This window comes from Heliangelus exortis, chromosome 20 (genome assembly GCF_036169615.1).
Source record: "Heliangelus exortis chromosome 20, bHelExo1.hap1, whole genome shotgun sequence".
Classification (NCBI taxonomy): Eukaryota; Metazoa; Chordata; class Aves; order Apodiformes; family Trochilidae; genus Heliangelus; species Heliangelus exortis.
In genome coordinates this window covers 271,999-293,169 of record NC_092441.1, presented here as the reverse complement: position 1 = coordinate 293,169, position 21,171 = coordinate 271,999, and the positions used below count along the sequence as shown (strand labels likewise).

The 21,171-nt window shown below is 48.9% G+C and overlaps 4 protein-coding genes across 8 annotated transcripts; 2 read left to right on the top strand and 2 right to left on the bottom strand.

Annotated features, from left to right (window-relative positions):
- Window positions 1–1,606: 1,606 nt before the first annotated feature.
- On the bottom strand, window positions 1,607–3,131 carry CENPX (centromere protein X). Its single transcript, XM_071764454.1, has 5 exons — window positions 3,020–3,131; window positions 2,894–2,945; window positions 2,769–2,822; window positions 2,406–2,494; window positions 1,607–2,299 (listed from the first exon to the last, which is right to left on the bottom strand). The coding sequence occupies exons 1-5, from the start codon at window positions 3,056–3,058 to the stop codon at window positions 2,285–2,287; spliced, it is 249 nt and encodes an 82-aa protein (XP_071620555.1). The 5' UTR covers window positions 3,059–3,131; the 3' UTR covers window positions 1,607–2,284.
- Window positions 2,878–14,967, top strand: LRRC45 (leucine rich repeat containing 45). 4 transcript variants are annotated; one of them, XR_011729965.1, is made up of 18 exons: window positions 2,879–3,333; window positions 3,904–3,965; window positions 4,750–4,820; window positions 5,135–5,313; window positions 5,811–5,939; window positions 6,108–6,220; window positions 6,771–6,829; window positions 6,937–7,014; window positions 7,614–7,749; window positions 8,012–8,089; window positions 8,253–8,364; window positions 8,523–8,593; window positions 9,468–9,560; window positions 9,720–9,812; window positions 10,173–10,346; window positions 10,436–10,583; window positions 10,980–11,232; window positions 14,894–14,967. XR_011729965.1 is itself a non-coding variant. In XM_071764425.1 (17 exons), exons 1-17 carry the CDS (start codon window positions 3,057–3,059, stop codon window positions 11,174–11,176), a joined length of 2,067 nt encoding a protein of 688 aa, XP_071620526.1. In that variant the 5' UTR covers window positions 2,878–3,056; the 3' UTR covers window positions 11,177–12,390. The 4 variants fall into 4 exon arrangements, 2 of the variants coding, with proteins under 2 accessions (XP_071620526.1, XP_071620524.1); XR_011729964.1 differs by lacking the exon at window positions 14,894–14,967 and adding an exon at window positions 11,693–12,390 and having other exon boundaries at window positions 2,880–3,333; XM_071764425.1 differs by lacking the exon at window positions 14,894–14,967 and having other exon boundaries at window positions 2,878–3,333; window positions 10,176–10,346; window positions 10,980–12,390.
- RAC3 (Rac family small GTPase 3) lies at window positions 13,059–17,850 on the top strand. Of its 2 annotated transcripts, XM_071764450.1 has the most exons (6): window positions 13,059–13,209; window positions 14,894–14,965; window positions 15,239–15,356; window positions 15,951–16,013; window positions 16,490–16,649; window positions 16,761–17,850. In XM_071764450.1, the coding sequence occupies exons 1-6, from the start codon at window positions 13,175–13,177 to the stop codon at window positions 16,889–16,891; spliced, it is 579 nt and encodes a 192-aa protein (XP_071620551.1). In that variant the 5' UTR covers window positions 13,059–13,174; the 3' UTR covers window positions 16,892–17,850. The 2 variants fall into 2 exon arrangements, with proteins under 2 accessions (XP_071620551.1, XP_071620552.1); XM_071764451.1 differs by lacking the exon at window positions 14,894–14,965 and having other exon boundaries at window positions 13,061–13,209.
- Window positions 17,841–21,002, bottom strand: DCXR (dicarbonyl and L-xylulose reductase). Its single transcript, XM_071764447.1, has 8 exons — window positions 20,840–21,002; window positions 20,647–20,744; window positions 20,380–20,534; window positions 19,183–19,225; window positions 18,778–18,877; window positions 18,550–18,614; window positions 18,334–18,451; window positions 17,841–18,137 (listed from the first exon to the last, which is right to left on the bottom strand). Exons 1-8 carry the CDS (start codon window positions 20,895–20,897, stop codon window positions 18,034–18,036), a joined length of 741 nt encoding a protein of 246 aa, XP_071620548.1. The 5' UTR covers window positions 20,898–21,002; the 3' UTR covers window positions 17,841–18,033.
- Between the last annotated feature and the right edge of the window lie 169 nt (window positions 21,003–21,171).

The window sequence follows — 21,171 nt, the reverse complement described above, 5'->3', positions numbered from 1 at the left end:
ATTACTTCCAAATGCTCCCAGATACTTTGAAGAAACTACGAGGGAGGGGGAGGCATGAAAGAAAGGTGGAAGAGGAAAAAGGAGACTCAGAGTTGAGGAAGCAGAATGCCTTAGCAAAAATGTTGATTGATTTCTTATATGAGACCCAAACATAAACAGGGAATGTGTGCGGCTGCTGGCAGTGGGGAACGCAAGGGCACTATGTGCAGATGCTGCTCTAAATTCTTGCTGTGGAAAGCCAGCCCTTTATAGCACTTGACAGGCTATAAAATACATACTACAGCAAAACAAAAAATACTAAAATACTGTTTATTATTTCTGTGGATAGAGTGAGGGCTGAGCCTACACTCCATATGACTGTCTGTATCTTGGTTCAGGTGCTATATCAAGCTTATTCATGTCACAGGAGTCAGAGGTAGACTGTAGGTAGAGGTGCTTTGCTGAATTTATGCAGGATATGTCAGGGGTAACTAATATCCATAGCTAATGATGGCTGATGATAAACTTGTGCTGGTATTATTGATTCACAAGGTTAGAATAAACAGAAGCTGTCTGGTTGGTAGGAAGTTGTGGTGTGCCTTCAGATGTGCTAGTCTTACTTTTTGAAGAGCACAGGTAGTATCAGAGAGGACTGATTTGCTTAGCTATTTTGATTGCACCAGTTAACCATCACCTGCAAGTATGAGATGCAGGAAAACAGAGGGAAGTTCTAGGGGCACAAGTAATACCATTTTTACTGGGCAGTTTAATGGCATAAGTATGGGGATGAGAAAGAGGCTTCCTATGTGAAGAGGGACAAAATGTCCTGATATATAAAACTGCAGGCTCTTCACTGAGGTAGTTATGTGGATTTCTACCCTGCCACAGAACTATACCTGGAGATACCTGATGAGCTGGATTTGTTTCAGTATCACTTCTGCTATAGTAGCTGAATTCATCCGTGGGGGTTTTGGGCATTCAAAGGTAGTATTACTTGAATTTTTTTGCTGTTGCATTTTTTACCATAAGGTTGTGGGGCTGAAGGCTGAACTAGGTCAGTTCCTTCATGGGTTGTTTCACAGTGGTCTGCAGTGCAGAGGGACAGGATGGGACACTGCTTCAGCTGGTACTATCATCAGAAAGAATGTGTATTAAATTGTGGTTTTAGCTGGTTTCTAAGTGGTTGGTGTCCAAGTGGTGACCTTGATAGCTCTTGGCTGAAAGACTGCAGTGACCTACTGCAGCTGTCAAGGGAAAAAAATGGCTATTACTAATCATAAATACTACAGACAGCCCGCAACAGAGAGCATGCAGTCCCTAAGACATGCTGGTGTCAGCTGCTTTTCATGCAGCCAGCTATGTATTTCCCAACAAAGCCAGTTCAGTTGGGTGGGTTCTGCCTACATGTGTAAGGTTTCTTATTTCACAGCTTCCTCCCCAGCCCCCCTGCTGGCTGCGGGGGCCAGGCTGTCCCATGATGTGGGATTCTCACACATGCTGTTTGTTATTCTGTCCTTTTTCCTTTCGTCCTACAAAGATTTAGGGTGGGTTAGGGGGAAACTTTGCAAGTCTTTGAAGCAACTTGACTTTCAGTGATTAATTGCAGTAAAGAGCCTACACAAGGGAGGGAGACTCTGTTTTAATTTATTAATGTTTCTTTGTGAGAACAAATTTATAGCAGAGGGGAAGCAGCTTCCGAGGAGACTATCAAATGGTTAAAAGGATCCAAGCAGTCTTTGATGTCACAGCCCTAGAGAAATACTGGAATGAGTGAGGAACAGACACTGTTTATTTATAAAATAAAGATCAGTTACCTGCTTTTGGCAAGAGCCTGTGACTGAGCTCCTGTTAACAACCTATTCATTTAGACAGGCTTGGAACTGGACTGCATGTTTCTGCCACAGCAGCCTGCTGAGGCGATGAGAGACTGAAGTCTGGACATTATTTCCAGCCATTAAGTCTTTCCATGCATCTCTGAGGCAGCACCTGTTTCTCACATTAGCTGAGAAAGTGACAGCATCTCACTGTGCTGTGAAGTACCAGCCACTGTTAAAGGAGTTTAAGGCAGCAAGATGGAATTGAGTTATATGGCTGACCAAAACAAGTGTGTGGCAGCCTCTGTTCAAAACTAGCATCTGGCAGCACAGGTGCCCAAGGCTTTGTTGTGCTTGGTAAAGGAGAGAGGAAACAGAAGCAAAATGGCAGGGAAGAAAAAGTTGAGACTGTTCTTCCTAGAGCTGGACTCTGATGACAGGCCAGATGTTCACTGTCAGGTCAGGGTGTTCTGCTGTGCTTCGTGACACTTCTAGAAGTCTAGAAGCTGTAAGGAGAGCAGCAAGCCCATAAGCACGTCTGCTGGGTCCTTAAGCATCTCCCAAAAGGAAGAAAATTAAGTGCTTCAACCCCATCCCCGGGCCGGTACGCACCAGCTGCGGCAGGACTTTCTCCAGGTGTTCCATGTCCACCTGCTCCAGGTCCTCGGCCTGTGCTTGCCGCGCTGCCCGCGCCGCTGCTTCTGTGGAACGAGCGTAAGGAACGGGGTGTTACAGGGGCTCGGAGACGAACCCGGGGGTCGGGGCGGAGATGCGCGGTCCCGCGGGTGGAGGAGACCGCGGGTCCCGTGAGAGGCCATTCACCGGCCCTGGGCCGGGTCTGCGAGGAGATGAGGTGGGCTGGGGGCGGGCGGCTGCTCAGGGAGGAGTAGGGAGTGAGTGCCTAGGCAGGGGGTTCTCGCGGGCCGGTAACGGGCCCCATCATAGTTCAGGCTGGCCCCGGGTGAGCGCGCTAACCTCGGACGAAGACGTTCAGCATCTCCGCCATCAGCGCCTGCGCGTCGCCGTTAACTGCAACGACAAAGAGCTCAGGGGAGGCGGGGGCCCTCCCACGGCCGAACCCGCTAGCCGCCACCGCGTACCTCGGGTCCTGCGGTCCCGGAAGTGCAGCCGGAGCAGCCGGTCCACAGTCTCCTGCGGGAAGAGGAGAGCGGCTGAGCGGGACGCGGCGGGACTGTCCCGTCCCGTCCCGTCCCGCCCTGCCGTACCTTCCTGAAGCCGGCCGCACGCTCGTCCCGCTCCTCCATGTCTCCACCGGTCCCGCCCCGGAAGCTCGGGAGTGGGCGGTCGGTGGGAGCCGCTATGGCGGAGCTCGGCAGGGCTTACGTGCGGCTGTGCGCGGCCCCGCAGGAGCTGGTGCTGCGGCGGCTGCGGGAGCTGGGCGGGCCACCGGGCCGCGCCCGCCTGGACCTGGCGGCACAGAGCCTCTCGCTGGAGACCTGCGGCGCCCTGGGCCGGCTGCTGCCCGGCGCCGTGCCCGTGGCCGAGCTGGCGCTGGGCGACTGCGGCCTGAGCGAGGAAGGTGGGCGCGGGGCCCCGGGGCCGCCGGTGCGGGGCAGAGGAGCTCGCCTGGCCCGTGACCGGCTCAGGAGTCCCTGGGCTGGCAGAGGCGTTTTCCCCACCTCTTGGGGAGAACGTGTGCAGCTGTCGGCCTTGAATAGTCGGGGTCGGCTGCTGGCACAGGGTGTTCAGATGGTGGTCTGCCAGGTCTAGGTACTGGATGATAACGGCTGGCGAGCATTTACTGGGGACTCTAGTAGGGGATGAGGCTCTACACGCTTGACCAGGGGGTAGGTAAGCCAGCAAGCACCTTGCCTGTGCGGCCCAGCAGGATCTGGGCTGTTTTCAAAGCTGCATTAACAAGGCACACGGGTGACATTCCATTCCCTATCTAGGCACATCTTTTCTATGTAGAAAAATCTGTCCTGAGTGTCCAGACTTGCTCTTCCCAGCAGTGGTGGCTGTTTATGAAGTCGTATGTGTTATCAAAAGCAGGTCTTCTGAGCTGGCTGTTTGAAAGAACACTTCCAGCTCAGGCAGAGGGTTAAACACATGTATGAAAAAAACGGCTTTCTTTTTTTTTTTCACTCAGGTGTAAAACTTCTGTTACATGGCCTTTGCTCCAACACTACGGTCAAATGTTTAGATTTGAAGGTGAGTCTGTTTGAATAAAATTAAGACAAAGAGGTGGATAAAGAAATAAGACTGTAACCTTCATGGGAGTTAGAAGTAAACAGTCCTGGTGCAGGTTTTTTCTAAAAGGTGTGTACCTTTGTAAAGTTGTTGTTGCTAAGTGACAGGCTTTTCTGCTAACATCATGTCACAACTTTTTGAGGTTTCTTTGCAGCTCATCTTTGGTTTTATTGAGTTACTCTGTTTTGGTAGGAAGTTGTTGCTGAATTGTCAGTTGTTGTTTGGCCAGTGTTTAACCAGCTTGCCAGTGTCTTTCAGCTAGCCTGGGGCTTGGAACTGAGCATCCACTTTCAGACATGATGATCACTCTGCTGCTTGAGTGACTTTGCATGTCCCTGGCAGGTAGCCATTCTTTTGAATCTACTGTCCTGTGCTGCAGCACACCTTTCTTTCTCATCTGTGCTGGTGGCAGCTGAGTCCTTTTTAATGGAGTTAAAATGGTTCTGCTTATCTAGAATCAGCATTTGTTGTCCCATTGTGGACTGTGTTGATGCAGTGCTATCTGGTGATTTTTATAAAGTCTCAGTTATTGTGCTCACAAGACTATTCACTGTGCCTCCTAGGGTCCTTTGTTTTCTGGAAAGCTGACCGTTAAGTGAAGCAAGTGTTCCTCAGAGCATCTTTGACAGACTGAAGTTGCATTGCAAGGAAGGTGCACTTGGTTTGGTGTTTGGAATAACTGCACTGGGATAGGGTGCAGCCTACTGACACTTGGGACTTTTTTTTTTTTTTTTTTTTCCCCCAGGGAAATAACCTGCGAACAATGGGAGCTGAGGCTTTGGGAAAACTTCTTAGGCAGAACAAATCCATCAGGAGGTAAAAAAATTGTATCTGCCTTTATATTCTTGCCAGATGGAGCACCACATTAGAACAGGGTAGAAGGTGGGTTTTTTTGGGACAGGAGAAATGTCAGGTGGTACAATTTCTGGTGAGGGATGGGACAGGTGAAGGAGTTAAAGTTGGCAGTTCCCTTCCTGAGCTGCAGGGCCCTAGCAGTGTCCTGCTCTCTGAAAACCACTGTGTTATGGCAGTGAAGTGTTTGAATGGGTGCCATGATCCAGCTGTCACTTAAGCTCTTGGAACTGTCTGTTTACTCCATGAACTCAAATCCTTTCTGATTTTTTCCCTAGCCTAATCTTGGAATGGAACAGCTTAGGCATGTGGGAGGAGGGCTTTTCCTTTTTCTGCCAAGGCCTGGGAGCAAACAATGTTCTCCAGCAGCTGGATCTGCGCAATAACCAGATCAACCATCAAGGAGCGGGAGAGCTGGCCATGGCACTGAAACAAAATATCAGTCTTCAGGAGCTGGGTAAGAGTGACTTGTTCTTTACCCACCTCCATATATCCATGCATGCAAACATGTATTTCTAGCTTCATTGCAGCCTGCCTTCATCGTTACCAACTGGTCAGTGTCATTCCTGGCTCCTGTCAGTCTGGAGTGCTTTGTGCAGGTAGTAAAGGCCACAGCCCCGTGGCCTTTGGAGAGTGGGAACTGTAATTGGAATCTCTGGAACCAATGCTGCAGCTGAGAATGGGGTGCTTGGAGCAGAACAGTCCTCAGTAGAGGGGGGAATGGGTTAATCCCCACTTGTATGAGGCTGTTGGCATGCCTCATACCAGACTTTTGAGATTTTCTTCATACTTGCTTTGTCTTTAGTAAGTGAGACACCACTCACCTGTGTTTGAGCTGAGGCCATCTGGGGCTAATTAGCCATGCTTGCAGATGTAGCAGCATGGTTTCTCTTGAGCCTTTTGTTTTTCAGCAGATGTGTTACTACCATGGTGAAAGTTTGCTTTTCTATATAGATCTACGTTGGAATAATATTGGGCTTCTGGGCGGCCGAGCTTTGCTGAACTGTCTGCACAGCAACAAGACCCTGAAGAGGCTGGAGCTGGCTGGTAACAATGTTCCCAGTGACATCCTGAAAGCTGTGGGTAAGTATTACTGGTGGCATAAGAAAGAATCAGTAGCTCCTTTCCCATTTCAGCACTTGAGAGAAATAGGGCACTTGCCTGCTCATCCTGAGTGCTGCCTTTTCCAGCAGTGCTTGCTTTCTATAGCTTTAGAAACGTATGCATACTGTCCTGCTCTCTCTGCATCAGAACGAGCCATGGATCACAATCAAGACCGTCAGACTGTCCTGAGTGAGACCCAGCATCGAACATACATACTCAGCAAGGAGGTTTCAAGCCTGAAGGATGAGAAGACCAAGCAGGTCATCAGTCTTGGATGTTGGCTGTTCAAACTGGGCAGCTGGAATCCTGTGCTTTCCCTCAGTGTCTCCTTAAAACGCTCAGCGACAGGATTATTGTGCACCTGAACTTAACATGTGTGTCTTTATGGGTGGGCACGCAGCATGGCTTAGTAAATTGTGTCCTTCCTCTGAGCATGGCTGCCCAGGAATCAAATCTATGACAGTATGGGTATGGATACATATTCTGCTGAACATGTTCACTCTGGATTCTGGAGGAGATTCAGTGATTTTTTTTTTTCAGCCACCAATTGGTTTGATATTTTCCATGTGATGACAGCCTAGAAATATGTCTGTTTTCCTTCTAAGACCTAATTGTGCAGAGTTCACATAGCTGATAACCTCAGTCATGCATGTTAATAAACCTGTCAAACCTCCAGTTTGCTTGCTTTCAGTAGCATGGCCTGACCTGTCTTCAGCTGTCAGTAGAAAGAGAAAGAGGAGAAATGGAAATGCCTCAAGCTGATGCAGTTGATTTTCTCAAACTTGTTTTTTTTGTTTGCCTTGTACACAGTTCTTGGATTTGATGGACACGATAGACAAGCAGAGAGAAGAAATAGCCAGGAGTGGAAGGTGGGTTGAATTTCTGCATGCTTTCTGCTCTTCAAAAGAAGAAGTGGGCCCTGTCCATTTCCTCTCAAAAATTACCCTCCTGTTTGTTTTTTTCCCCCCAAATACAGGATGTCTGCAGCACGAGTCAGCCAGCTGCAGGAAGCATTGGATGAGCAGCACTCTATTATGAGTTCACTGAGAGCCAAGTACGAAAGAAGAAAACCTGAGCCTTGTTGCTGTTCCATGCTGTACAGGCAGTGCTGACCAGAGTTGTTAAAAAGGGGGATAAAGTTGTAGAGTGGCTGGCTTACTGTTTCACTTAGTTCTGCAGTAATATCCAGAAATTATCCATTTGCACACAAAGGTGATTAGACTTCAAGCACCGATTAGCCTGGCGTATTTAGTTCTGTCAGAGTAAGCAAATTGCTTCTGTTACCTGTGTATAAAATTCTGTCCCTAATTTTAAATAGTCTTGCAGTGGTAAAAAATAGCCAGCTTTGTTTTCTTGTGAGAGTGGACAAATCCTGGAGGGGTTCAGGCAGAGGAAACAGTTCATGGAGGACAACACAGGGAAAATGCAATGGAGTACCAGAACACCAGCTTCTGAGAAGTCTCAGGTCTCTCACTGTTTGCAGAGGGTGCAGAGAGAAGCAATGTCCCTTTGCCAGGGGAAAAAAATGCCTCATTTAGCTAGCCTGATTTAATCCACTGCCAAATATGTATTAACATCCTGTACACGTGGAGTATAGTGCTCACTGGAAGTGTCTTCCTCAGAAAGGACTCTGGAGAGTGTTTTTCTGTACAGGCTGCAGATGACTGAAGCTGCCCTGACTCTGTCGGAGCAGAAGGTGCATGACTTGGGAGAGCTACTAAATGCCACAAAACAGGAACAAATCAGCATTGCTGAGCGCCATTTTATGGAGCTCCAGCAGCAAAAGCAGGTGAGCTGGATACGTCCTAGTTATGTTCTAGGTTATATCTGGTGTGTGTAGATTTGAGGGATGCTGGGTGGGATAAACAAGCACAATTTTTAGTGGGTTAGCCACAGCTGCCATGACAAAAATCTTTGAGTGAACTAGATAGGTGAGTGCTAGGTGGAGAGAAGCCATGGTGTTTGTGGAGTAGGTTGGATTTATTTGTGTGTGGTGTTGGCTGGAGTAGGTTGACAGTGCAAGAACTAAGGGATTTTGATTCTGTTTGCAGGAAGGTGCTGATCGAGAAGGCAAGCTTTTGTGTGATTTGTCTGCTGCCAATGAGAAAAATCTGCTTCTAAGAAACCAGGTAGGAATGTAAGTCCAAGGCTGAGAAGGAGGACTTGGGCATTGTTCACTTCTGGTCTGTCCTCTGGTTTGATCCTTACTTTTGCCTCTGCTGATTGTTCTGTACAGTCAAATTTTTCTACTAATAGGAAAAGGAAATCCTTTGTAATGTAATTTCCTTGTAGGTGGATGAGTTGGAAAAGAAGTGCAAAGTTCAGCAAGGTCAGCTATTCCAGGTAAAACAAGATTTGACCAACACAACAGCAGAGCTGAAGCTGCGGGCTGTGCAGGCTGAGGGTGAGTGGAGGAGCAGAAGCAGCTCATGGACACTGGGGTTAGGATTACTGCCCGTGAATCAACAATGAAAGGCAGCCAAGGAGAAGAGATTGCAACCATTTGTCATAAATACAGCCTGCCTAGCAGGAATGCCATAGTTGCTTGCTTTTAATCCACAGAACGCCTGGAAATGGAGAAGAAAAGATTTAAACAAAGTCTTGAAGATGTGGAATCCCTTCGGGTAAAAGAGGTAAGAAGGGGGTTTCTGCAGCATCCTGAGGTTAGTCTCTCTTCAGTCCTCACAGACTGGCACCACTGGAAATAATTTTTTGCTGTCAGCTGCTCTTAAACAAATTTAAAAATTAGTGGCCTCAGACTCCTGTGGGGTTGATAGGCAGTTTCTACAAGCAAAGCCTAGCTCAAAAGATCATAAGGTATTCTATCAGCTATGAAGATTTGTAGCTTGCAGGAGTATGGACCTTAGTGACTCTTGATTCTACACAAGAGGCTTGGAGGCTCGCCCTTGTGTCAGTCTTGTCATGCATAAAAGTAATTATGAATAAGCAGTCTTGTCAAGCTCACGGGAATATAAAAATGGAGGATATCAAGACATGCATGGTGTATACAACCTGTCCTTTAATGGGGCTCAGCTTGCTAGTTCCTTCTCCGTTATGTTTCAGGGGGATTCTGTCTGAGTGTGGACAGGACAAGAGGCTGTGACCAACTCTCTTTGGAGTGTTTAATGAGGTGTGAAATCTCTCAAAAATAAAATGGTATTGGTAGATTTCTCTGAAGATTCTGAAATCTTGTAAGAAAAGGCATAGTCCAGGAAGATATTAGCTGCATGACAACTAGAAAATGAATCTGTTTTTCTGTATCACTTGAAGATGAGAGCCCAGGCTCTGTATCTTAGCCTGATCTCTGTCTGAAGTTCCTACTTTCTAGAGGACAGATTCTATCTATACTACAGTTTCCTAGTAAAGCTCAGGGACATGAGAATTCTCCTTTGGTGGTAGGTGGGTCAATTAAAAAATTCTCTCTTCATGCAGAATGTCCATGCTGCTTTGCCTGGATGTAGGAATGGGTTTCTCACACTTGCATAAATGGTTTCTGCTGCTTTGTAGTTGGATCATATGACACAGCACATAGAGGCCAGTGAACGTTCGATGCAGGACAGGATCCAGAGGCTGGAGGCCATCAGGATAGCTCTGGAGGAGGTGAGAACGGATGCTCTAGGTGCATTGCAATGCTTAGGTAGCAGTGGCAGGAGAAAGCTGCTGGGGAGATTTGTGGAGTCTTCCACTGCTGACCTGAATCATTGTCATGTGCTGTAGAAAGGAATAGATCCGGAATGATCTTTTGTGTTTCTGTGGCAGGAGCTGAGCAAAGTCAAAGCAGCTGCAGTCGCTGAGCGAAGCCAGGCAGATGAGGAGTTAATAAAAATCCGAAATCAGGCACGGTTGGAGGAGGTAAGCACAAGGCCTATCTGTAGACTCTGCCTCTATGAGGTATGGGTTTGGCTGCCTGCCGTGTGTTTTTGCCTTTTGGGGTATGGAGGAAGTGAAGACAGTGTTAGTTGTGAACACAGCAGTGGCATCAGTGCTTCTACCAAGGACATGCCTGTTCCTCAGCAAATGAGCTGGACTTTGCAGTATCTCTCATGTATGCAGGGGGGGGTGCAACATCCATTAAGGGCAAGTTTTTTGCTTGTTCTTCAGTGCCTCTTCAGTTATCTCAACCAAGGGTTTGCTGTGTTGAGAACAAAAAGGAGACAGTACCTTCTCAGAAGTGGAATGGGACTAATGCCTTTCTGTCTTTGTGTCTCACAGCAGCAACGACTAGAACACCTAGAAGATAAGCTGCGGCTGATGACTGAGTCACGGGATGAAGCTCAGAACTGCTGCCTTAAGCAGAAGCAAATGGTTGCTGAGGCCAAAGCCAAAGCGAATCAGTTGAGCCTTCATGCTGATGGACTCAGGAGGCGGCTAGAGGAACTTCAGCAGGTAATTTGGACTGAAGAAAGGACATGGTCACTGCAGGGGCAGTTATTCATGAATTCATGGTTATTCATGAATTTGTCATTGTGTGTTAGGACCTGAACAGTAAAGAAGAGGAGAAAGTGACAGAGGTGAATAAAGTGAAATTGGAATTACAGGAGCAGATTGGACATCTGCAGGCTGAACGCACAGCACAGGAAGGGCTGAGGGAGAAAATTGCATCCTTGGAGAGACAACTGAAAGGTGATGTATCCTTTCATCTCAAATGGTGATGCTGAGTTACCCAGCAGTGGGCCTGGAACTGAGCTACACCTACAGGCAGTGACAATGATGCTTCCTGCCTGTGCATCCACACATGAATTGTAGTCTTCATCCTGATGTATTTGCAGGTATTCTTGTCCTTGTTTTTTAGATACCCAGACTTAGATAACTACCCAAAGCTGTACAGCAAGTAAAATGTTTGGATTTCCTGGAAAGTGAAGTGTAACAGTTTGTCTCCTACATTGTCCCATACAGCTTCTCTCCTCTGCCCATTGATTATCCTACTCACATTGCCTTTTGCTGTGCCTATAACGTGTTGTTCCTGCTTATTCTAGGGACACTTCAATTTTCATTGCTAATGCTGTTCTTCTTTCACAGCCATATCAAGTAATCACCGTGAGGCACTGCTGGACAAAGAAGGTGAAATCTCTATGCTGCTGGAGAAGCTGAGAATGAAAGAGGCTGAAATCTCCAGGGTGAGGGAAGAAGAGGCTCAGCGAGCAAGTTTCCTGCAGAATGCCATCATGGCATATGTGCAGGGCTCCCCCTTGGGCACCCACAGTTACAGGAAATGAGAGCATTGCTTCAAGAATCCAGGTATTTGCTGTGATGAAGAGGGTGAGCAATTCTGGTACAGACTCTTCTTTCTGAGTGGGACAGTTTTGACACAGTTGGGTGACACAAAGGCTTGCCAACACTGAAAATTGTTCTTCAGAAATCTTGCTTCCTGCTACATAATGGAGAGCAGGAAACAACCATCCAGGGCAGGGATGGAGGCTTGTGGGTCTGAGTTCATGCTGTGGAGCCCTTCCCTTGCACTGCAACAGCATTTGAAGTAGTTTCTATGTCCTTTTATACAGAACCAGTCTGTTGGCACACCCTGTTGTTACCAGGGGTTGTTATGTGCCCTGGGCAGTGCTCATTCTGAAGCATTTATTTGGATGCCAGTGCTGCTCACAGCTTGATAAATGACAAGCAGCAGCATTTACAGTTCTCTAGAGGTGGGAACCATTTACTTTGCTCGAGGAGTCACAGAGCTGTTGGAAACACCAGATCTTTCTTACTTGCAATTTTGTACCTAGTGTTTACAGATGGAAGCAGCAGCTCTTCTAGCCCCTGCCGCCTGTGTCTCTGGCTGTGGTACTGGGCAGTAGATACACATTCACTAACAGAAACAGCTATGCAGAGGGGGACTGCTGTGCAGTGGCTGACCATAACCTTGTTGGACAGCTGGGCTTGGGCCATGGTTTAAGCCTCTACAACACCATCTGGCATGCAAAGGGGTGTGTTGGGGTGTGAGGCATAAGCATCTGTGCTTCCTCACTGAACTGCAGCTCTTGGCTGGAGTTCTGGCCAAAATGCAACAGAATTTAATTTCAGTATGACAAATAGCAAAACTCCTGATGGCTCTTCAGGACGCAGAGTGCTGTTTTCTGGGCCTTATCCTGAAGAGGAGCAGTGTTTCTGGCTCAGCACTGGGGAGCTGCCGCTCAGAGCAGAACAAGGAGAAGGCACTTCCTTTTCCTGGCAATACAAGTCCTCACGTGGTGTAAAGGGATGTGAGGGTCTGAATCAGAGAAGGTGGAGACCTCTGTCTGGACAGCACTATTAGAGCCTTCTGTTAGTTTCTCCAGTGAGTTTGTGGTAGGAGAAATTATCTTGTGGTGCATATTTAAAAAGGCAACTGGAAAACAGAACTTTTTGTTTGGACACCTTGGTTTGTGTTCATGATTTGCCATATTGAGTTTTCCTGTTTTTTTAATAAATGAGCTTTTGCATTTTGCTGTAACTCTGGATGGTGACAAACTGGAAGTTTGGCTGATGTGGAGCGAGGGATCTGCTGTTGTGTTATTCTTAAGATCCTCCTAGTTTGTCATGGAGTTAAAAGGCTGTTGTAGGCAGATAAGCTAAGTATGTCTACAGATTTGGTTCTGAACTATGGTAAAAGCAAAGCAGCTGGGCCCAAATGACCCAGACATAAGGAGGAAAGACCCTGTGTTGATGGCTGGATGGGCTGTGGGCATCAACTGCAGGTGGGCAGCTCTGCAGACCAGAAGGTGAAGGAAAGGCAAAGCCTGTTGTTTTGAGACACTGCTACTACACGAGTTCTCTCTGTTCTCTTCTTGCCTGAGTGTTTGGAGAGGTGGAGGAAGCCAAAAGTCATCTTCATGCAGGATTGCTGCTGCTCCTGCATCTCTGTCGATGACGGTGAAACCTGCAGCTAACACACAATCAGGTTTTAAGATTTCACCCGTGAGCAGGTGGCCGCTGGGTGTGGGAGCTGCCGGTCGTGCTCCTCAAGGGGCAGTGCGCTAGTGACGCCCCCCGGAGACCGCCGGGGCAGCGGCGGCTACCGAGGGGCTGCGTGGAGGACGGGAAGAGACGGAGGGCGATCAGCGGGCCCTCGGCCCTTTCTCGGCGGGGGTCGAGGGGGACCCTGGCTGCAGACGCGCACGAGGGGCGGGGCCGGGGGACCCCCCCTCCCGCCGCAGGGCCCGGCCCGGCCCCGCTCGGCCCCGCCCGCCCGGGCCGTCACTGCGGCGGAGTCGCGGCGGCGCCGCCATCGCGGGCAGATGCAGGCGATCAAGTGTGTGGTGGTGGGCGACGGGTGAGTTCGCGGGGCTGCCCCAGCCGCCCCTCGGCCCTCTGCAGCCCCGCTCAAAGCAGGCCTGGGCCCGTCGGCCGGAGGGGAGGGAGGGCCCGGCGCGGCCCCGCCCCGGGGCCCGGGAGAGCCGATTCCGGCGGCGGGAGGTGCGGCCGAGGCCGGCCCGGGGCGCCGCGGGGCAGGCGGGCGGGAGGCGGTGCCGCAGCCCCTCATCGGGAGCTGGAGGGGACTTGCCAGGCGTGTGCCGCGGCCCTGCCCCGCGCCCCACACCGTTCTGGGCCTCGGGTGGGTGAGTTGGGCCCAGGGGCGCCGCCGTCTCCCGGCGGGAGTAGGGACCTCGCTGCAGCGGCCGCCGCCACAGCCCTGTCCAGCACCTCCCATTCCCTCTTAGTTCCATAAATTTGGGCCTCGGTTTCTTGACATGGTTCCGTTCCACGATAAGTGGCGTGCTGCCTGGTAAACACACCTAGTCTTGGGTTCCAAATCCATCACCTCATTGTTTCTTGAGGTGCTTGTATTTCACTATTTTTCATCGTACAAGCATGATTCATCGTAAAGGCCTCCCTAAAAAATCTTGATGTTCACAGGTTTCTCTCATATCTCCTTTTGTTATGTTCTACAGTGAAATACATGGCTGTTCCTGATTACATCGTGTACGTCCTGTCATTTTTCTTGCTCTTTTCTTTAGGCTTTTCCTGTATGCCTTTTTCTGAGAGCACATTTGTATGCAAGATGCAGCCATGCAGTAGATCTATGGTACTTCATAACTTTTCCTACCTCATCTTGTATATTTTTCTTCATTATTCGTGTTTTCTGATCACCACAGCAAGCACAGCTGATATACAGAGAGCTAAATGTGAGCTGGTCTTTGGCAGGGATTGGTCTACCTTCCCACACATGCCACCCACTCAGATACACACTTAGAGTGAGGCCTTCCAGGTTCTGTAGCCTGTGGATGCTAAAGAGGGGAGTGGGATAAGGAGCTCCCCACAAAACTAGCACTGCCTTACTGTGGAGGGGAGAGGAATAGCTGTGAGCACAACGTGCTGAAAAGGGACTTCATCTGAAGGTTTGCAGTTGCGTGCTTTGCTTTAAGACTGGATTGACAGTGAAGAGACTAAAAGAACTCTAATGATACCAAGCCCATTTACTCATAGATGTGTGGGGGGTTTGTCTATTATGAGACTTCCCTGTGTGGTGGGAAGAGGGGTTATGGTTCAGGAGGAGTCAGGCTGGTCAGTGTAGCAGTTCCTTATACAACCTCCCTGTTCTCCAAGACAGAGGATCTGATCCAGGGATAGCCTGGGTGGGTTCCTGTAGTGGTTGTCACTGTGCTTTGTGTTACCCTGGGCCAGGACTGTGGGGTCCCAGTGGTCTCTTGTTCCTGAGGTCTATCCTTGTTACTCCAGCTACAGAATTGGGTAGAACATACCCACCTCAGTTTCACTCAGGCACCTAACAGCCAGCTTTCCCTGTTGCTGATTGTTTACTCCTGATAGTCCTCTGTTCTCATAACTAAGCTTTTCTCTCATGCTGCAGAGCTAACTAAAATTCATACAGGAGGTACAGGTTTGTAGCCAGTCATGGCAGTAACTTTATGCCTCACCTCTTTTTTGGGTGGGGGGAGGGTGAATTTTACAGTGTTTCCTGCTGTAGCCTTCTTTATGGTTGTCACTCTTCTCTGCAGAGCTGTAGGGAAGACCTGCTTGCTGATCAGTTACACCACAAACGCCTTTCCTGGAGAATACATTCCCACTGTGTGAGTAATGGCTTTGAACTTTAGTGGATGTTTGCATGCACATGTGTGTAAAAGTTGGCTTTGTAGGTGATGAGAAGGCTGCCCCAAATCTGACAATGAAACTCAGACACACAGAGGATGCTGGTGGCCTGGCTGTGTATGTGAGGAGGGCAGACTGTCCCCACTGGAAATGTGTTGCAGTGTTCTCTCCCAATTGACTCTCCCCTGGATTTCTTATAAAGGGATGTGTGGATCACAGCAAGATTGTCACTGATGGGGACTCTTCCTTGGCAGGTTTGATAACTATTCTGCCAATGTCATGGTGGATGGAAAGCCTGTGAACCTAGGCCTCTGGGATACAGCAGGACAAGAGGATTATGACCGACTGCGGCCTCTTTCCTATCCACAGACAGTGAGTGCTGGGCTTATAACTGCTTCCCTTGAAGACAGGGAGGCTCCCAAAGAGCCAGCCTTTCGTTCCTGTGAGGAAAGTAGGTTCCTGAGGCTGCAGCTGTAATTCTGATTGTTTGAGAAGTATCACAGTTGAAATCACAGTTCATCCTCTTCCGAGAGAAATGTCTGTACTTCATAATGGTATTTGAGCCATGTGTGCCATGGGAAGGTCCAGGTGAAAGAAGTGGAGTGGGGCTGCTGCGCAGCTGGGCCGTGTTCATATTCTCAACAACACAGCTCCCTGCTGGGCTGGAGTAGTAGTGTTTCCATCTGTAGCAATTCTTAAGATTCCCCCTGACCAGGAGTGAAGCCCCTCTGTTAAAAGTATTTGTGGCCACAGGCTCTTAACGTGGAGAATCCAGTATTGTAAGAGAACATGAAGTCAAAGGCCATTCTTTCCCTTTCTTTAGCAGCCTAATAGGAAAAAATTTCTCACAGCCACAGTCCGTGCTTGTGGGAGGAGGTGGTCCTCTCTAAGGCTCCCTTTCCACCCTCCCTGAATTATCTCTAGCTGTTTCTTTCCAAATGGCTAATTCTCTTGCTTTCTGCACAGGATGTTTTCTTGATCTGCTTCTCCCTTGTGAGTCCAGCCTCCTTTGAGAATGTCAGAGCCAAGGTAAAATATTTTCCTTCTGGGTGAAAGAGTGGGAGGGACGAACCAGTGAAGTCCCCCTGCTCTACCCCAGCATCACACCTACAACCCTGTAACTTCTAACAACGGAAGATCATAGTCTGCAGGTTTTGAGAGGGGCCTAATTTTCATTCATGACTTCTTGGCTGAGTTTTTGCCTTTCTGCACGTGCATCTGCATCTTAAGATATGGGATGTCATAGAAGCTAAAATGCAGTTAAGGGAGGCACTTTGTGCAGAGTTGGCTGGCATTGTCATGATTCCATGTCTCAGTGCCTTCGTTATTATTACATCTGCACTGATCTCTTTCTGCGGAGCATATTCAGAACAGTAGGCAGAAGTTTTCTTGTTCTAGTGTTGCCACCATGTTGGACAGCAGTAACAACTTTGTTCCTAATAGTAAATGCATCCTCATGGTGGTATCTGCTGCTGTAGCTACTTTTCTTACTGTGCCTGTTTCAGTGGTACCCTGAGGTCCGACATCATTGTCCAAATACACCTATTATCCTGGTGGGCACCAAGCTGGACTTGAGAGATGATAAGGACACTATTGAAAGGTTACGTGACAAGAAACTGGCACCCATCACCTACCCCCAAGGTCTGGCCATGGCTCGGGAGATTGGTGAGTCTTGTGTGCTGGTGGATCTCTGTGGCAGTGAGCTTTTTGTTCTGGAGTGGATGAGGGATGGTGTCTTCTGGTAGCACTTGAGTGGTTGAGCTCTCTTTCCCCTAGGGTCGGTAAAGTACCTCGAATGCTCTGCTCTGACACAGCGGGGCTTGAAGACGGTGTTTGATGAAGCCATCCGGGCTGTGCTGTGCCCACCACCTGTGAAGAAGCCTGGCAAAAAGTGTACTGTGTTTTGAGGGCTGTGGCCTAGGTGCTGGCTCAGCACGTTGTCATCCTCTGCCAGATTGCGTATTAGCTGAGTGTTTCTGGAGGGGGCTGGGTTGTGTAGGGCCCTTCATCATGTACGAAGTCAGTGTTTTTTAAATGTCTCTTTGATTTAACGTCAGTGTTGATGTGAAGGGGCAGCGGGGGCAGGAGATTAGCTGGGGGCTGTACAGGCCCCAGGGGAGGTAGAGTGGGGAAGGCAAGGTAGCTCCTTGGGGGAACAGGCTGTTTTGGCTCTCCTGAGCTCCAAGCTGAAAGGGCTGAGACATCAATCCTGTTCTGGAAACACCTGATTTCAATCAGGTGAACAGGTAGTCAAGATCCTTGTGGGAGTGGGGAGAGAGCTGATATCAACAGTGCTGAATGACAAGAGCATCTGGGAGAGTGGTAGGGTCTCTTGCCTAACCTACAATAGCTAATCATTAACAAATTGGTGCTCTAGCAGATATGTGCCTGAGACTGTTAAAGAAATCATACCCATCCTCGATGGGGTCAAAGCAAATGAGGTATGAAACTGAAGAACTAATCATTAGGTGCTTTATTGGGTACTAGCCAAACAGCTCTGTGCTATCCATGTATTTGCCTTTTGTGTGTGCACACCCTAGAACAGTGTGGTGCTGTTCCCCCCATCAGTCTTTAGCAGGGCCTCCCCCCAGATCCAGTCTCTGCAGAGCAGGGCTGTGGTTGTTGCCTCAGTTTTGTTTTTTTTCTACTAAAGACAGCAAAGGAAGCAATGAGGAGTCTGCTAATTTCTTTCCCTTCCCACTGAAAGTGCAGGCAGGCTCTATGGATTTGGATTAATGGGGAGAGCTTCTGAAGGATTGTGGGGGGGGAATTAGGGTTGGAAGAGACAGGTCCAATTTCTAATCATCATGTAGAGTGACAAGATAAAACCTTATTTGGTGCAATAAACATTCTCCATGACGGTGTATGTGATCTTTATTATATAGCAGCCTTTTAAAGGTAATTTTCTGCCACGCTTCTTATACAAGTTCCAGCCCTACTGCCCCTTTCCTCCATCAAGACTGGGTCTGTGTCACTGTTTGCTGTCCATTCCACATCTATGAATTACTAGTATGAAAATTAAGGCCAGGTGTGAAATGCAGGTGTCATCTTAGGAGACAAGAAATCCCCCATCAACCATCAGCGAGCTGCCAGTTGTCATAGCACTTTTATCACTCAGCAGAAAGAGAATGCTGTTCACCACATCATCCACCTCTGGAATTAAACACAGATAACATCTGATGCACCCCTCAAACTGTACTAGAAAAACAAGCATCCCAAAAGGCATGACTTTTTCTGCCCTCAAACTGTGCTTGAAGAAGCAAGGTACCTTTGGCTATGATGTCCATTAGAAGGGAAGTCTTGGATACAACAAAAGAGCCTATCCTGACAATAAATCAACACCACTAACCTGCAAACTTTCCCAGTGGAATCCGATTGATCATGGCAGCAGATTTCTGAGGGTCACTCCAGTTAATTCTCCCCATGTCGGTCATTACCACTGTGGGATTCACAGTGTTCACCCTAATCTGGGATTGAGAGCAACAAATGATCTAACCAGACTGCTCTGAGAGGAAATGCTCAGGCTCATCTTTCACACTTTTTCTTCTCTCAGGAGAAATCCTACCTTGTGGGGTCCCAATTCCATTGCCATTACCTTGCTCAGCATATCCAAAGCACTTTTTGTGGAACCTCCAAGAGAAGGGAAAAGCAAGAGGCACGTAAGTGCCTAGCACTAGGTCTGGAACACACAGAGGTTTCTCACTGCTCGGAATTGGCAGTTGGCAGCTCGGTGGCTGTGAGTCTCCAGCTAGGCATAAACAAGAGGGGCATTGCTAGAGCTGCATGTACTTACAGTAAACAGCATGGTTGTGCAGAGCACGCTGAGATGCCTGGCTAGAGACATTTACAATAGCACCTGGTACCTCTTGTGCAATCATCTGCTGAGCAACAATCTGGGAGGGGGACAGGAAAAAAAATTAAAAAAAAGAAGATAAAATTGTAAGAGTATTCATTATTTCATCCAGTAGGAATCTTGCTGGGCCATTACAGTAGCCAAGAGAGCAAAAATATCTGGAGGAAGGAAGTCCTCACTGCCTCCCACTTACCAGAGAGAGTCAAAGGGCTGTACACACAAATGATCAAGCTAATTTAGGATTACAGTCCCTTTGGCCCCCAGAGTGGACACTTATCTCTTCTGTGCAGAATAACTCAGTCACTGCTGTTCATGGAGACAACTGCACTGACAATTCTTCCTCACCTGGGAAACATGAAGCACAGCCCCAAGATTCACATCAAAAGACCTACAAATAAATCACGTTTAAAGTTAGAGTGGTTGCAGGCCAGGCCAGAGCGTTGTTTTTGGAGGCAGCAGAGGACAAGTGTTGCTGGTACATTGGAAACACTGGTGATACCCTAGAACATGCACAGAAATGCCAAGCTGACTGGCCAGCAAGAATGATTCGGCAGCAATAAACCATTAATTGGAGGTCAGATGTTTAGTATGCAGGAGGGGGTGCACTCCTGCATCGTTACATTTATGGTAGGACTTTGATCTTTAGCAGACAGTCTTTAGCACACTGTTTAAAGTTTAAACAGTGAGCCCTGGGCCTCAGCAAGTCACTCTTAGGTTAATCAAACCCTTCACAAGACTTTAAAATAGCCAAGGCATCTGCTGTAAAATGGGGAGAAGCAGCTTTTCTTTTGTTTCCCACATAGTCCTTGGCCAGATTTTTCCTGCTTGTTCTGCACAATGGTCTTACTGTAATCCATCCATTTTAGTCACAAATTAATCCCTTATTATAGACATGCAACAGTCTTTTTTAATTTAGGGACAAAGCATGAGCTGTCTTCTCAGAAGGGAATAGACTCACCAAATCCTGTATCCTAAAGCTTAGCCCCAGCTGGAACTATAGATCTTTCAAGATAAAAAGATGTCATGTTATTGCAGTAAACAAATTTAATTTCTCACTATGACAGTTTTATACTTCCTTACTTTGGTTTGTCTTATCTCCAAATTGTCTTACCAACAACTGCCTTTCAGTTTAGCAGAGACCACGTTGGAGCTAGACTGGAAGTGGGGAGCTGGATTAACAGAAATGCATATTTGGCTACAGGTTCTGGCTACTCAGTGTGGGATGGTGTCAGGGCTTTAGTTTCCTTTTGATATTTATCATGTGAACGGGGATGATGTTAAGTAAGTATTACAATAAAGAAAGGAGACATACTCTGTAACAATGAGCAAACCATTGAAAAAGTGAGCTCTGGGCATTTCTAAAAAGTAAATCTTGCTGGTCCAGATACTCCAGCTGCCTGCTTTTGTATGAAACACGGATCTCTGGACTGCTTTGCCAGTAGGGTTGAGGTTCGTTTCCTAAGACTCAGCAGAGCGTCCCCCTCTGCCCCGGGCCCAGCAGAGGCCGGGGCGGGGCCCGGGGCACCCACCGGGAGCACTCACCGCTGCAGGGCCTGCCTCGTCACCTCTAGGAAGGGCTGGAGTTGCGCCACGGCCGCGTTGTTCACCAGCAGCTCGAATGGCCCCGCCGCGCGCACCGCCGCCTCCGTGGCGTCCCAATCGGCCAGGTCCAGGCACAGGGGTTCAATGTCCGGGCACTGCGGCGAGGGAGGGCGTATGGGTGGGAGGAGCAGGGGCTGTTCCGAAGCGGGGGAAGTCGTACCCCGAAAGTGCCCCCGGAGGGTCGGGGGTCCCGGGGCCGTCCGGTACCTCTCGCTTGAGGCTTTCTAGATCCGCCGCAGTGCGGCTCAGCGCGGTGACGCGGGCCCCAGCCCTGCTCAGCGCCAAAGCCACGGCGCGACCGATCCCTGGGGAGAGACGGCGTCAGCCCCGGCCCTGGCCCTGGCCCCGGCCCGCTCCCGACTCCTGCCCCCCGACCCCGGCTCGCTCCCGGCCCCGCCACCTTTGCCAGCCCCAGTCACCAGGGCCCGGCGGCCGCGGAAGCTGAGGTCCTGCGCCATGTTGCAGGTTAGGCGATGAGGCCGGTCAGGGGCGGGTCCCGCTCGTCCGGAGGCCGGCGAGGCGGGGCTGGTCCCGGCTCAGCCCCGCAAGGGGGGGAAGGGGCTGCTGTAGTCCATCGCTCCCCTGGGCCACGCTGGAGCTCAGCCAGCAAGAGATGGGAGCAATTTTCTTGGCTCCGGTTCTCACTGAACTATCCTAGTGAGAGACCACGACACCCCAGGCTTCTTACCAGGAGTCTTTAAGAGCTGCTGTGGCATATTTAGTTATAGGAAA